Source organism: Panthera tigris, chromosome E3 (assembly GCF_018350195.1).
Source record: "Panthera tigris isolate Pti1 chromosome E3, P.tigris_Pti1_mat1.1, whole genome shotgun sequence".
NCBI lineage: Eukaryota > Metazoa > Chordata > Mammalia > Carnivora > Felidae > Panthera > Panthera tigris.
Genome location: NC_056675.1, coordinates 31,898,781 through 31,914,424, shown reverse-complemented (window position 1 = coordinate 31,914,424; position 15,644 = coordinate 31,898,781). Strand labels below are relative to the sequence as shown.

The following is a 15,644-nucleotide window of genomic DNA, read 5'->3' as shown; positions in this document are numbered from 1 at the left end:
CTGGGGCTCGAACTCACGAACGGCGAGATCATGGCCTGAGCCAAAGTCGGAAGCTTAACTGACTGAGCCACCCAGGCGCCCCAGCAAGGTCCAACTCTTGGTCTCAGCTCAGGTCATGATCTCCCAGTCCCTGAGATCAGGCTCCACACTGATCACGGAGCTTGCTTGGGATTCTCTCTCTCCCTCTCCCTCTACCCCTCCCCTGCTCCGGCTCGCTCTTGCTCTCTCTCTCCTTCTCTCTCCCTCCCTCCCCAAAAAAGTGTAGTTTCCGACTGCATTGGTAGAAAGAGGAATGTAATCCAGGTTGGATTCCTTATTGCTATTTTCAGGTTTTTCCCTTCTGATTACAGAAAAATAAAATCAGACCATTTCCTTGAGCCCCAGAAGTATCGTGGGCCCCTGGCACTGTGCCCACGGTGCCCAGGGGAGAGGTCACCCGAGGCCTGGCTGCACCCTAGAGCTTCTGATTCAGGGGGTCTGGGCTGTGGCTGCGGCTGGGATTCACAGGTGCGACCCAGGGGGAGCGCAATGGCCTAGGCTGGTCCCACCACAGGAGCCTCAGAGGGGCCCCCCGCCCCGGAATCACTAGCCCGAAGCCTGACGACGGTAGTGACTGTCAAAGCCCAAGGCCAGGAGGCCAGGTGCATCCACACCTACGCAGTATCCAAACAGCTTAAACGCAGGAACGACGACAATCATTCAGACCCTTTAGTCCTCAAGATCCGCCCCCCCCCCCTCGCCCCCGCTGGGGTGGTTGACCTGGATGTCCTTGCAGGGCCCCCGAGCTGGAGGACTGAAGGCACAGCCAGGAAGCCACATGGCCACGTGCAGGACGTGGCTTCCAGGCGGTATAGCCCTGTGGCTGCCCTTTGCCTGTACACACCCAGATACACACGCAGAGCTAGACACAGCACCTAGGGAGACTCCCAGAGCCCCCCCCAAATGCCCACAGAAACACCCACCCGTGTACCGACCCACTCACACATAGCCAGACCCCACACACCCTCACAGAGGCACACACACTCACTTGCACTCACACGCATGCACACACATGCAGTCTCACTGATAAACCACTGCGCCGATGTAAGCGGGCAGGCTCAACATAAAACAAGGAGGGAAGGTTTCCTGGTTAGAAAAGCGACAAAGCAGGGACAGTTCCCCGGGCCGGCCACAGAGAAAGGCTCTCAGTGAAACGGGGCAAGAATCCTGTAATTACGTGGTCAAGATGTCCGCACCAACCACACCAAGATCACACACACACACACACACACACACACACACACACAGAGTTTCCTGCTGGGCTAACAGCTTCAGGTTTGAGAATGTGCAGAAAGCCAAGACGAAAGGAACCCACGGATGAGGTTTTGGGGTGATGGTGGGGGATCTGGAGATAATGACCAAGAAAGAATTCTTGAAGCCGTCTTTGGTGCAAAAAGGTGATTCTCATTAGACGGGACCCGTGGGCAGGAAGAGCTGCCCCAGGACCATGAGGAGAGACTATATACTATGGGGTTGAGGGGTAAAGCCCAGGGAAGTTTCCAGTGAGATTTGCATATGCTAAAGAACACTCCCAGGATAGGGGAGGCCTAGCTGTTGCCAGACAAGGGTCGTTTGCCCTCTAGCAAAGCATCAGCATGAAGACATAGGGAGTTCCTGGAGAAAGTTCTACTCTGCCCGCCTCCAGCATCTGTCCACGGGCTGCAGGTTATAAGGAAATTATAGCCGAAGAAGCTTGTATTTGTACCATACATGCTTTCCCCACTCTCTCGGCCTGGGAGCCCACTGGGAACGAAGCAACAAAAACATCCCCACTGGGAATTGTAAGTGGTCCTCAAATGTTTCCCGCAATGTCCTCACTGGGGACGGCAAAGTCTGCTCGGGTGAGCCAGCTTCAAGAGGGGGCGCCCCCATCCTCAGGGGCACACGCCTGGGAGAACACTGCAGCCCCATGGGCAGAGGTCACGTTTTCCACTGGTCACAGGCAGGTAGGTAGGCAGAGCCATACCCCGCCCGCGGCCGCCCACTTACTGGAAGCCAGCCCCAGGCTTCCTGCTTATCGACAGGAAATCAGGAGACAAGAGCTAGGGGAAAGGATTATGTTTCAAGGACTACCGCTCTTCCACAGAAAATGGCAAGAATCCGGTGATTGCACCCAGGGAGGAAGAAACAGCAAATTGAATCACACAAAGGCACAGAACAACAAACACACTTGCAGACTGCGGCCTAGAAGCCCAAAGGCTGCCCTCCTAAGGCAGAAGGACTTGATCATCTAAAGGATAAGGCACCCCTCCCTGCAAAAGCCATCACTACCCTTAACGCTGTTGGCCTGTACTTTGTAACAGTGACGAGGGGCCATAAGGCAAGCTGAGGTCAAGCACAGGTGGGATATGGGTGACATTCCTTGGGCTCTCCTGGCTGCCCAAGAACAAAGGAAAGGAAAGAAAACCGACAGTAACTGATAGCGATCACAGTCTCCATCAGTTTACAAATGTCTTCGTAAATTACAAGAAAAAGGCAATCCTACCCATAGCCTCATCTACAGAAACCTACAGGCCCAGTTTCCTGGAGCCCCAACATCACCCTCCCTCCACGGTGATGTGGGGAAACAAAGGCAGAAGGAAACGGCAGATAAAAGTGAATTTCCTTATTCACCTGCAGTCCGTGGACAGATATTTGAGGCAGGTAGAGTAGAACTTTCTCCAAGAACTCCCTAAATCTTAATGCTAATGTTTTGCTGGAGGGAAAAACCACCTTAGCTCCACAATAGCTAGGCCTTCAGTAATCACGAGTCTTTAGCATATGAAAGTCTCCTGCTCAGGATCCCTGTCCCTAGTGCTTTAATAAAATCACATTTTTTTTTTTTTTTTTTTTTTTTTTTTGGCGCCTGGGTGGCTCAGTCGGTTGAGCGACCGACTTGGACTCAGGTCATGATTTCTGGGTTCATGAGTTCAAGCCCCGCGTCGGGCTCTGTGCTGACAGCTCAGAGCCTGGAGCCCTGCCTCGGATTCTGTGTCTCCCTCTCTCTCTGCCCCTGCCCCACTCATGCTCTGTCTCTGTGTCAGAAATAAATAAACAATAAAAAAAGTCTTTTTAAATCACCTTTTTGCACCAAAGATGTCTTCAAGAATTCTTTCTGGGGCATCGGCTCTGAACCCCACAAACCCCACCATCACCCCAAAAGCACATCAACAGTTTTGTAATGTTAGGTTTTCTTTCTTTTTTTTTTAATTTTTGTAAATGTTTATTCATTTTTGAGAGAGAGAGAGAGAGAACGAGAGAGAGGGGGGGAGGGGCAGAGAGAGGGAGAGAGGGAGACACAGAATCCAAAGCAGGCTCCAGGCTCTAAACTGTCAGCACAGAGCCCGACGCGGGGCTCAAACCCACAAACTGTGAGATCGTGACCTGATCCGAGGCCAGACGCTCAACCGACTGAGCCTTTCTTACTTGATGTCTCTTCCCTTCTACAGTCAATTCCACAAGGGAGGGGACAGCAGAACCCCAGCGGTACCCCCAATCAGAGCGCACAAACAAGTGACCAACAGCACCGGAGGACTCTGTTTTGGGGTTCATAGCACCTTCTCAAAAGAGGGTCCACACAGAGGGGCTGAATGGGGTTCAGATCAGCTGAGGAGTCAGGGCAAATCCATCTCTGTGGCCACGGGGCTGCTCCAAGAGCATATTCGGAATGGGGAGACCTTGCTAGATGCGGCTTCGCAATAGGGAACATTTCTTTTTTTTTTTTTTACATTTATTTATTTTTTGAGAGACGTAGAGAGACAGAGCATATGTTGGGGAGGGACAGAGAGAAGGAGACACAGAATCCGAGGCAGGTTCCAGGCTCCGAGGTGTCAGCACAGAGCCCGACGCGGGGCTCGAACTCACAGACCGCGAGATCATGACCTGAGCCGAAGTCGGACGCTTAACCGCCTGAGCCACCCAGGCGCCCCAGGAAACGTTTCTTTAAGAAGCAACTAGGAGGTTCCTCAAAAAGTTAAACTGAACCACCGGATGACTCTGCAAATCCACTCCGAGGCAAATACTCCGGACAACCAACCACAGACGTCCGCACAAAAACCTGCACACGTACGTGCACAGCAGCATTCACTACTCGTAACGGCCAAAAGGCGGAAACGACTCGAATGTCTGTCAACAGACTACGGGACTGACAAAATGTGGGATATGGCCACCCCGTGGCATATCTTTGAGCCCCTAAAAGGGATGAAGCACGGAGTCACGCGACAACGCGGACGAACCTCAAAACCGGGCCGCCGGGTGAAAGCAGCCAGCCACGGGAGGCCGCGGATCACGGAGGCGCCTTTACACGAACTATCCAAGCTAGGTAAATCCAGAGAAACGGAAGGCAAATGGGAGGCTGCCGGGTGCCGGGAGAAGAGGCAGAGGGCGTGGTGTTTTACGTTGGGCCGCCGCCGCCGCAGTTTCAGAATTTGCTGGCGGTGACGTTTGCGCGGCACCGTGGATGTGCCAAATGTTGCCGCATCAGACACCTTAATGGCAGGTGGATTTTAGCTTCAAAAGCAGTCGCCGCCAAGCAATGTTGGCAGGGCCGTGCTGGGCCCACTGCTCCCTCTTCCCAGGCTGGGCTGTGCTTGGTACCCGAGCTGCGCAAGGCCCCGGATCCAAGACCCCTACACCGATGCGGCCTATCTGGGAAAAGGTGCATCACCTGGGAGACGCCGCGGCGCCCTAAGAGGCTTGTTTGGATCTCCTTGGCTGTGTAGTACATCCGCACAATGGAATACCACTCAGTACTCAACGCCAATGAGCTCTCAAGCCACGGGGAGATGCGGAGGAACCTTAAATGCGTCATGCTAAGTGGAGGCAGCCAATCTGAAAAGGCTCCACGCTGGACGGCTCCCACTCTGAGACATTCTGGAAAAGGCAAAACTAGGGAGACGGTAGAAGGATTAGTGGTTGCCAGGGGTTAACGGGGAGGGAGGGAAGAACAGACAGAACACAGAGGATTTTTAGGGCAGAGCAAACTACTCAGTGCGATGCTATCACGGTGGATACCTATCATTACACACGTGTCCAAACCCCTAAGTTCATCAGTTCTAACAAATATAGCCCCTGCGGGGGGGTGGGGGGAGGAGAGGCTGTGCGTGAGGGCAGGGGTGTATGAGAGAGCTCTGTCCTCTCCGCTCCGTTTGGCCGTGAACCTAAAACTGATCTCAAGTAGCTTATTTAAAAGGGAAATAAAGTAAACGCGTGAACATTTTCCTAATACCGCAGAGAATAGTCCCAAAAGTTAGTTAAATGCACTAGGCGATACACTTGGCTGTGAGCTGTGGTTTTCTGTGTGTGTGTGTGTGTGTGTTTAAATCTGACCCTCAGAATCTTGTTTCTTTAAAATTCTTAGGCTGGAAACACACACACACACACACACACACACACAAACTGGTTTCTCTTTCATCACCTTGCTGGATCTAGTTACAATCCTCTCCTGCATCTATAAAAAACAGACGACTCTTCGGAGAACAGTTGAGTCATAAATGCAGGAGATAACTTTAATAGGATCCCAAATGCAAATCAGAACTTTGCAAGTAAAATTCCAACGTCTACATTTACTCCTAACAGAGATCCTCGAGCCCAGAGAGTCAGAGAAGGATTAACATCCTGAACACGAAAGAGGCTGCCGCCAGGGAGAAAACCGAGGCCAAACTGCGCATGAGTGTGTGAAGCCACCTTTACGAATCGTTCGGCGCCCCGGAGAGGTGCTCTCACAGTAGAAATTGGGAAACCAGTTATCCCAGGGAAAACATTTTTGTGGGCGGTGCTGCGGTCAGCCAGGAAAAGTCATGGGCTTCCAGCTGGCTTAAATAGGTGCCATCCCTGAATACTTTTTTGTTTACAAGACGCCAACCAACACTGATGTATTAGGCCACCTCTCCCAGATGGACGAACGGTATATGAGACAGACAGCCGCTTGGCATTCGAAATCGGTAAAATTCTTGAGGTCCTAGTAGACATAAAGCTCTTTCGTTCATTGGATGTGGTTCAGCGTTGGCGACACACTCAACTCCCAACGTCCCCGACAAACACTGGCCACACAAAAGAGCCTTGTAATTTGTAAACATGTATGAGTGCGCCCGCGCTCGGACCAACACAAAGGAGTGACCCATGAATGCTTCCTACTCCAGGCATCTGATGTCAGTTTCAGTTCTACAGAGTGTACGTCTTCTGGTCCCTGAAACAGGGCTCTTGTCTTGTGGACCCTGCATATGTAATTAATCCCAGCTTGAGACCAGTTCTGTACCACCATCCGCCCGGCCCCCATCTTGCCCAATGAGACCATGCGATCGAGAGGAGGTCGGTGGCGATTTTTCAGGACCGTTTAAGTTAGGGTTTAAACGACAACGTAAGCCACGCCGAGATGCCGTCATTTTCCCGTGCCTTCCGAAACGAGGCTCTGTGACCAGGTAGGACAAGGGGGGAGGACATTCATATTCCTGGCGAGTTACAATGCCCCTCTTTTCTCGCAACTCACAACCACCCTGATCAATGAACAAAGCATGTGTTGTTTGGAGAATGAATGAGGACAGCTCTCTTCTGTGCATTTCATTAAAACCTGAAAGCTATGGTTTCCTGCCAGAGATGATGCCTAGTGAGTTCCAACAGCCTAACATTCAATTCTGACTCACTACCAATGCGCCCAGCTCCGCCCTGGTCGTCCTGAAGTGGAGGGATATTCAGCAAGCCTGACGTTTGTTTATCATGAAGGATTTTTCTACCGTTAGGGACCAAATAAAGGTTCTTTGTGGCAACGGCTGGAAACGCAACACGAGACCTTTCTTTACACCGTTAAGAATGGACAAATAGTTCACCGAGTAAACCAAAGACTTTATTTTGTAAAAGCAGATAACGCCAAAGTACTATGTAGTATCCATAAATCATTGCAAAAATAATTACTTTCAGAACATCCAATGTATAAGCTGAATCAATGGTTACAGCTAGGATTTTCAGCCAATATACAGATTTTTGTTCAAGCCCTAGGCTTGATTTCTACATATCATTCACATGCACGCCCTGTGCATATTCAGTATCAAAACGGGGACTCTTGAAAGCCGGACCCCAGCTTTATCTTGATTTCGAAGATGACACAACAGCCAACCGAGAACTCTGGTTTGCCGATTGAGTCCCAGAAATCATGTCTTCCGACGTCCTACAACAAACTGTATCTCTGAAAAATAAAATCAGAATTTAGATTCCCTTGCAACAGTCAGGTCCCCAAGCTCTCCAGCACCGTGGTACCGGGATGAAACTGCTCTTCCTTGGCCTTTCTAACCACTGGGAACCCAAATGGGGTCCCTCTTTAAGAGCGCCATTATAGAGGTTTTTAAGAACCACGCTAAACCCAAGGAGAAGCAGTGGATGAAATTATCCATTACTTTTTCCGTTAAGGACCAAAAACAAAAAAAGAGAGAGAGAAAGTGCACTGGCAAATGGGAACGTGGTGACAGTCATACGGTTAAGAAAAATGGTTCTATAAATCCCTCCTTTCAAAATGAGGTCCCAAGGTGTTTAAGACCAAAAGGAGGTCATAAGAGCGGTTAATACAAACAATTCCTCTCCAAGAATAAAAAAAAAGCCCTTCATGGAAAGCAGCTGAGGGAAACCAGATCCATGGGTGGATCCGGCCCTACATTTTCAGCATGCATTTCTGACCTCACCGATGTGTGTCTGGCGGGTGTGAGTAGGTCCTCCTTGCACTTAAGAAGGAATGAAGAAATTAAAGTGAATCGGTGTGCTAATGAAAAGCCCGCCGTTACAGACTGAGAGCCAAGCCCTTAGTTTATAAGGCAAGATTTTTTGTCGCCACAAGGGGGGCGGCGGGGGGGACACAGATGAGCCTGAAGGCAAGCACTCAAAAGGCTGGGTCAGCCGTATTCGGTATCTGGGCCAGAACAGTCTCAAAAAATAAGGCAACGTGTGGCTTCTCGGTTTGAGACTGTCCCCCGGAAAGGTCCCCGAGGCAAGAAAAGGGCCCCGAGGCAGCCGGCCACCGGCCAATCACCAGAAGATACTTGGACGGGGCAACGGTCACAGTTGGACGGGGTGACTTGGGGTCACGGTAGGCGGGAGGCCCTTGAACCAGCACTCAAGGTGAACGTCTTTGCGTGTCCTGTGCACGACGCCAAGCAGCAACGTCTGGGGTTCTGGAGGTGGGGTGCGTTGGCGATGTATTTTTTTGCCCCCAAAAGAAGACACGAAGGTGAAGCCCCTGGGGAGACGAGGCCGGCAAGGTGGAACCCCCGCCAGGGGCGGGACTGGGTACGAGTCGGAGAGCACTTCCTGCGGCGCACGGCTCCCTCCGGGTCTGGCCGAGTCCTACAAGCGCTTGTAGGTCCCCAGGAGAGCTTTGCAGTTGGGGCAGTAGTGGTCCACGTCCTGTAGGGCGTCCACGCAGAAGGGAATGAAGCAGCAGCCTGCCACGCACCTGGAAGAAACAAAGAGCCACACGCGGAGCATGCCATCCTCTGTCAGGGTTTCGGTTCAGGACGGGGGGGTGGATCCGTCGACGTCCTAACCCCCCCAGAACCTACGGCTGTCACCTTCCTCGGAACAAGGGCCTTCGCAGGTGTCATTGATGATCTCAAGATGGGATCATCCCGGATTATCGAGGTGGGCTCCCTAAACTCAATGACCGACATCCTTGCAAGAAGACAGAGGAGAGGGACACGGAGACGCAGGGAGGGACAGGGTGAAGACGCAGGCAGAGACCGACGTCATGCGGCCAGGAGCCGAGGGCCACCTGGGCCACCGGACAAGGAAGGATTCTGCCCTGAGAGTCCTCAGAGGGAGCACGACACTTGATGTTGAACCTCCGGCCGCCAAAATTGTGAGAGGACACGTTTTTATCGTTTTAAGCCAACGGGTTTGTGGTTGTTGGCAATGGCGGCCCCAGGGCACTAATACACCAACCAACGCCAAGGCTGCTATCTCAGACAGACTGTCCTGGGTGTATCTTCAAATCCTGGCTCATCTGGGCATCTTTCAAAGTCTCAGACTGGGACCAGCAAACTTGTTTTGTAAAGGGCCCGACAGCACATACTTTGGGCCGTCCTGCCATCGTGGCTGGCCTGAAAACAGCCATAGATACAATCTGTAAACAAATTGGGGGGGGGCGGTGTTTGTCCCACTAGAACTTAAAACGGGCTGGATTCGGCCCCAAGGCTACAGTTTGCTGACCCCTGTCTAGACTGATCACTCTTCCATATGGAGAGGCTGCAACCAATCAGAATCCCCCAAAGAACAGCTCTTAACCTACGTCATCTGTTATCAGTGCACACAGGCTGGACCTTCAGATAGCCTGTGGGATAATAAGAACTACAGTTGGTCTTTGTCCCCAGTTCCTGGCAAGGAGCTCCAAAAACTCTAGGAATTTCCGGAGTGACCGGAGTGCCTTCGGTCATGCAAAACAATCCCCTTTCAGTCACACCTGCTTTTATGCTAACAAGGCGACCAGGGCAGGGTTCCTGCCTCAGGATGGGGCTGCTGGGCTTCCTAGGTTAGAACTCAGGAGGGGATAGGTACGGGCTGGGGCTGTAAAAACCCTTGAACAATCTATTTGGAGAGCTTCCGGATTGAACACATCCATGGGCCAGGAGAGTGGTGCACCCCAACTCCACGGGGACAGCGGCTTGTGCGCCCGGGACCCTTCTGGACCTCACTCCAGGTATCTCTTCACGTACCTGCTGTTCATTTGTACCCTTCATGACATTTACAAACTGGTAAATGTTAAGTACAGTGCCTTCCTGAGTTCTGTGAGCCAACAGCAAACAGTTCTGTGCGTTCTAGCAAATTATCAAATCTAAAGGGATAGTGGGACACCCCATTTATAGCTGGTCGGGGTCAGAAGGATGGATGGCCCGAGATTTGTGACTCGCATCTCTACTGGGGCGCAGTGTATGGGACTGGGTGCTTAAGCTGTGGGGTCTGTGCTAACTGCAGGTACTTAAGTGTCAGAACTGAACTGAATCACAGCTGGGGTTGGAGAGCTGGTTGGTAACAGAAAACACCCCCACAGGCCATGTTTGCCCAAATGTAGTTAAAAATCACAATGCACAGGGCAGGCAGCGTAATCAACATTATTGTAATCACTTTGGTCGGTGACAGATGGTCGGGAACTAGACCTACCGTGGTGATCATTTCATAATGTATGAAAACACTGAATCACTATCTTGTATGCCTGAAACTGATCTAATAATGTCTGTCAATTATCATTCAATAAAAAAAAAATCAACAATTTACAGGAAGACATTGGCTTACACAAAGCAGAAACAGGATACCGCCTGGTAAGGAAATAATCTTATGAAAAAAAATTCCCCCTATGGTCTAAGGTTACCCAAGTTCAAATAAGGTCAGTCAGTGCCTTCGAGCTAACCCTCACCACCCTCGCCAGGGTCTTCCGCACACAGACACAGCTCCAAGCTGCGGGATGCATACATTCACTTATTCTATCCCCAACAACCCCTGGGGGCAGGGGCGGGGAGCGTTATCACCTCCAGTTTTCAGAAGAGGGAAACGGAGCAGAGAGGTGAAGTCACTCGCCCAGAGGCACACAGTACTGAGGCAGGACTTGACCCCACAACCCTACAACCCTGCATGTAATCAGCAAAGGAGGGAGGGACAGAAGAGCTGCCCCAATCTGAAAGCTAAGATCAGCAGAGTCTGACACTCATCAGAAGTTCCCTTTCTGGGGGCGCCTGGGCGGCGCAGTCAGTCGGTTAAGCGTCTGACTTGGGCCCAGGTCGTGATCTCGCGGTTTGCGAGTTCAAGCCCCGCGTCGGGCTCTGTGCTCACAGCTCAGAGCCTAGAGCCTGGAGCCTGCTTTGGATTCTGTTTGTCTCCCTCTCTCTGCCCCTCCCCTACCCCTCCCGCTCTGTCTCGGTCTCTCTCAAAATAAATAAACGTTAAAACAAAAAAAAGAAAAGAAAAAGAAATGTCTAAGGGTATCACCCCGCCCAGACGCAGGGGGCTACTGTGTCTGCCCGGGAGGGGTGTAAGCAGGCGAGCCAGACGTGGCGGATGGGACAGCAGTTTCCAGCTGTGATGTGCTGGAGAGCGGTGGTCCCCCACTGGGGACGACTTCTGTCGGGGGAGGGGGTGCGGAGGGCAGGGGTGCCGCTGACCCTCCCGCGGTGGACCCCCGGGGGAGAGCCTGGGGGCCGAGCCCGCCGGACTTACCCCAGCAGGCACAAGCTCCCGCACGAGAGCCAGGTGAGGGCACCGGCGTTATAGGACAGCTGGGTCACGATCATCTTGTTGCACGAAGGACAGCACATCTGGACTGGACGGTCGAAAAACGACACTGGCTGCTGCACGTAGACGGTCTGCACAGCAACTGGGGGAACAGGAACGGGCGACCGGTGAACGCGGGGGGCCACCGGGACAACCGGGGGTGGGGGCAGGGGCTTGGACACCACGTTCACAGCAGCACCGCTCACCGGAGCCACCCGAGCAGCCCCAGTGAGCAAGTGGATAAGCACGAAGGGACCTCTCCAGACAGTAGAGCCTCACTCGGCCTTCGAGCGACATCTTGGGGCGCCTGGGTGGCGCAGTCGGTCAGGCGGCCGACTCTTGGTTGAGGGTTCAGGTCATGATCTCATGGTTTTGTGAGTGCGAGCCCCGTGTCAGGCTCTGTGCTGCTGCTTGGGATTCTCTCTCTCTCTCTGCCCCTCCCCAACTCACCCTGTCTCTCTCTCTCAAAAATAAATGAAAAATTAAAAAAAAAAAAAAAAACAGGAAAAAAAAGGACATTCTGACCCACACTAGAACACGGATGAACTTTAAGGCCATCACACGGAGTGAAATCAACCAGCCACGGGACAAATACCGCGTGATTTCTCGTGGACGAGGCACCTAGAACCATCCACTTCACAGTGGAAGGCCATGGACGCCGGGGGCTGGGACAGGGGTGGGGGAAGGGCACGCGAAGCTGCTGTTCGGCAAGTTTAGGGTTTCAAGTTTTGTGAGGTTTCAAAGTTCTAGAAAGGGACGGCGGTGATGCCGCGTGAGAACGTGAACGTGCTTAACGCCGCTCAACCTCACGCTGAGAAGCGCTTTACGATGACGAATTGTACGTTACGTGTGTTTTACAACACGTGGCGTCTTTCCAGCATCATCCTGCGACGGGCTCTCAACCCCCCTCACCCCCACACAGGGCGGGTGGGGAGAAGTTCCTGCGGCCGTTTGCGGCTCAGCCCCGACCGAGCTTTCAAACTTGGAAACATGTAGCAAGCTTGCTGCCCACCCCCCCCGGCACTTCCCACCTTGCCCAACACAGGCTGATTCAGCAAGACTGGGGCAGGGTCCCCAAAAGGCTCTTTAAGCTCCCTAAGTAGCTCTACGAAGGTGGTCTGCGGATGGTTAATTCCAGAAACAGTGATACGATGGGGTTTCGCCTCAATTTTCTTCATCCACGGATTAGTGGTTGCCAGGGGCTGGGGGACGGGGAGGGACGGCTCACGGGTACGGGCTTTCTTTCTGGAAACGTTCTGGAATTAGCGCTGAGGGTCGCACAGGTCTGCGACTTTACTGAAACCCCTGAGTTCTGTACACTTTAAAAAGAGTGAGCTTTACGGTACGGGAATCATATCTCAGCAACGCTTTTATCTGAAAACATGAAGTAACGGCTGTTGCCAGGGTTACGTGAGATAAGGGGGGGCAGGGGGGGAAGGGGGTAAGGAACCTCAGGCCGTGTCGTGGGCGCGGTGAACCCTCGATAAATAGTTTCGTCTTTTCACACGGGGCTCCTGACGAAGTCCAACGGCCGGCGATAAGGCAGGAGTTTACCGCCTCATCGCTGGGCTGGGAACGCCGGCCCAGACTCTGGGGCAAGTCCAGGGAATCGAGGTGCCGTGGCCCAAGTACGTAAACTCGTGCTAAAGTGAGAAAACTATGTAAAGAACACGTACAGGCGTTCACAGTCACCAGAGGTGAGCCTCGAGTGACATAAATCGTGAAGGCCTGAGCACTCAAAATGGTTTTGGTTTTTGGCAAAGCTGTGCAAGCTCGTATTCCTCTCAAAGTGACTACCTTCTGTTCCAGCTGCAACGCCATTTCTGTGATCCAGGCAGGAGGGGAAATTAACTGTCGTCCAAGCTCACAGAACCTAATACTCCTCGAAAGTCCCAGAAAGCCTCTCCTTCCAGAAAAGGAGTATGAAAGCATCTGCTAACGCTCACATGTGAGCGGTGTTAAAAATCTTTTTTTTTTTTTTTTAACTTGGTGCAAGAATGAATTATTGATCAGAGCGTGATGTGAAACTGTCTAAAGTCACCTCGCTCTCTTCCAGCTGAAGGGGTCAAAGTTGCTCGAGCACGTCAACACTGGCTCCCTTTTATCAAATGATTACTCATAGAATTTTATTTTTATCTTAACAACCACTGATGTAGGCACTTGATGAGGCCCAGTTTTACAGGTGGGGAAACTGAGGCCCGAGGCCATCGGGTGAGGCCAGGCAGTCTGACTCACAGCCCTTTCTCTGAACTGCTGATCTCCTCCCGAGTGGCTTGCGATACTGAATCAGCTGTGTGCCTGGGCACTCCTGGGCAGCAGGAAGGCCCAGAGGGCAAGGCCATGAAGAAATTGCTGGAAGGCCGGGAAGCCAGGCGGGCGGGCTGGCGGGCTGGGACAGGGTCGGCTCACTCCTGGCTTTCTGCTCCCTCTCCTACTCCAGCCCTGGCCTCGGGGCAGAGGTTTGAGCCTCAGCGGGCAGGGAGGGGACCCTTACAAGCAAACCCCCCACCCCACCCCACCCCACCCCCACTTTCCCTGGGATTGCCGTGTGCCTCTGTGGTCAGCGCCAAAGGACTGGTTTGTGGCGGACGTGGGAAAGTTCATAAACAGTACTTTATCAGGGAGACGACAGGAGCCCCACAGATGTGGAACCCGGAGGACTAGATGGAAAATTCCAGGACAGGGGGTAGAGGCCGACTGAGCAGCATTTCATTTAGACTCAGGCCGAGGGGCTCCGGTGGCTCCCCTGATTTCCTGCGGAGTCCCCAAAGCCAGGGCGGAGGGCCAAGGAGAGGGGAGGGGGCGCGGGAGGCGGCACGTACTTGCGTTGGCGTTGGGGACGGGCACCGGCTGGGTGTAGTACGCGGGGGGATGCATGCCCTTCCCGTCTGGGCCCGTCACCAGCCCCGTGGTCGGCCCAGGCACAGGTGCAGGAGGCACGGGGAAGTAACTGTTAACCGCCACTGTCTCTTCGTAGGACGGGGGTGCGGACGGCACTGAGGAAGGCCCTGCGGCCGCCTGATAGGATCCCGGAACAGACATGTTACCTAAAGCAAAACAGAAGACACCAGATCAGAAATGTGAGCGACACCTCTCCCTCTCTCTCTCCCCCACCCCCTTCCACCCGAATCTTCCAATCCCTACCAGACAGAAAATGAGGAAATGGCTTGTGTCCAGCCGCGTCCAAAAGCCAGAAAGGGAGTTAATTAGCGTCCCTCCACGACCCAAGAACTATCACCTGAACGAGGGATTCCCCAAATAAGGCTAAAAGGGAAACAATCACCACGCCAAATCATTAGCACCTAGAAAACTCCAAGCACACATCACCCCCAAATGGAGCTGAAGCTTTTTTCTTCACCCTTCAAACTCCTGCCCAACGGTGGCCCGCCTTTCACATCTGGCGACTTCTTTTTTTACCCACTGTGGTTTTTACGGATGGGGTTTCAGGAGCCAGAAAAGACCCAGGCGTTCAAACTCAACCACAACCTATCACCAATGGAGTGTCTGAGCGAAGGAAGCCAGAAATGCACACCGTGTGATACCATTTTAATACAGTTCAGAAGCAGGCGAGAGGAGTCACAGGGGCCAGAAGTCAGGAAAGCCGTGAATCCTGCAGGGGTGAGGGGGGGGGGTGGAGGCTGGAAGGGGTGGGCCGGGTGGGGGGGAGTCTTCTAAGGGGCTGGTCTTGTTCTTCATGCTGGGGGGTGATCACGTGGTATGAACACTATGTGAAAATCCAAGCGATACAATTAAGGTGTGTGCACTTGTCTGTTGGTAAGTTACAGGTTTCTCTTTCTCAGTTTATTTATTTTGAGAGAGACGGAGGGAGCGAGAGAGAGCAGGGGAGGGACAGAGAGAGAGAGAGAGTGAAAGGGAGGGAAAGAATCCCAAGCAGGTTCGGTGTGCGGGCAGCATGCAGAGCCCCCACGGGGCTCGAACTCACAAAACGGTGAGTGAGATCATGACCTGAGCTGAAATCAAGAGTGGAACGCTTAACCGACTGAGCCACGCAGGGGCCCCGTTACGGTTTTTAAAAAGTAAACACACACACACACACACACACACACACACACACACGGCTCCCATTTTGAGAAAGGAGTAATCAGAGAAGCCAGGCACATATTTCCTTTTGTGAGGGCAAAGAAAGGGTGCCCCCACCCCCGCCGCCACCTCGCAGAGCTGATGCCCGCCTAGAATTACGTGGCCTGTACCCAGAGTGCATTCCTGTCTGAAGCCCCGTGCTCAGCGGCCCCAGGGCAGCTGGAGAAGGACACAGTGCCGCCCTTTGTGTGGCTCTGTTTTTCTAAAGGGGCAGGGCTAAGGCAGCCTTAGAAGATCCATTGAAACCTGTCTCAGGAGAAATGGGGAAATGGGCTGGAGGGCGG

At 52.8% G+C, this 15,644-nt stretch overlaps 1 protein-coding gene across 1 annotated transcript; it reads right to left on the bottom strand.

Moving 5' to 3' along the window:
* Nucleotides 1-6,837: 6,837 nt before the first annotated feature.
* On the bottom strand, nucleotides 6,838-14,306 carry LITAF (lipopolysaccharide induced TNF factor). Its single transcript, XM_007076867.3, has 3 exons — nucleotides 14,082-14,306; nucleotides 11,206-11,362; nucleotides 6,838-8,455 (listed from the first exon to the last, which is right to left on the bottom strand). The coding sequence occupies exons 1-3, from the start codon at nucleotides 14,299-14,301 to the stop codon at nucleotides 8,347-8,349; spliced, it is 486 nt and encodes a 161-aa protein (XP_007076929.1). The 5' UTR covers nucleotides 14,302-14,306; the 3' UTR covers nucleotides 6,838-8,346.
* Between the last annotated feature and the right edge of the window lie 1,338 nt (nucleotides 14,307-15,644).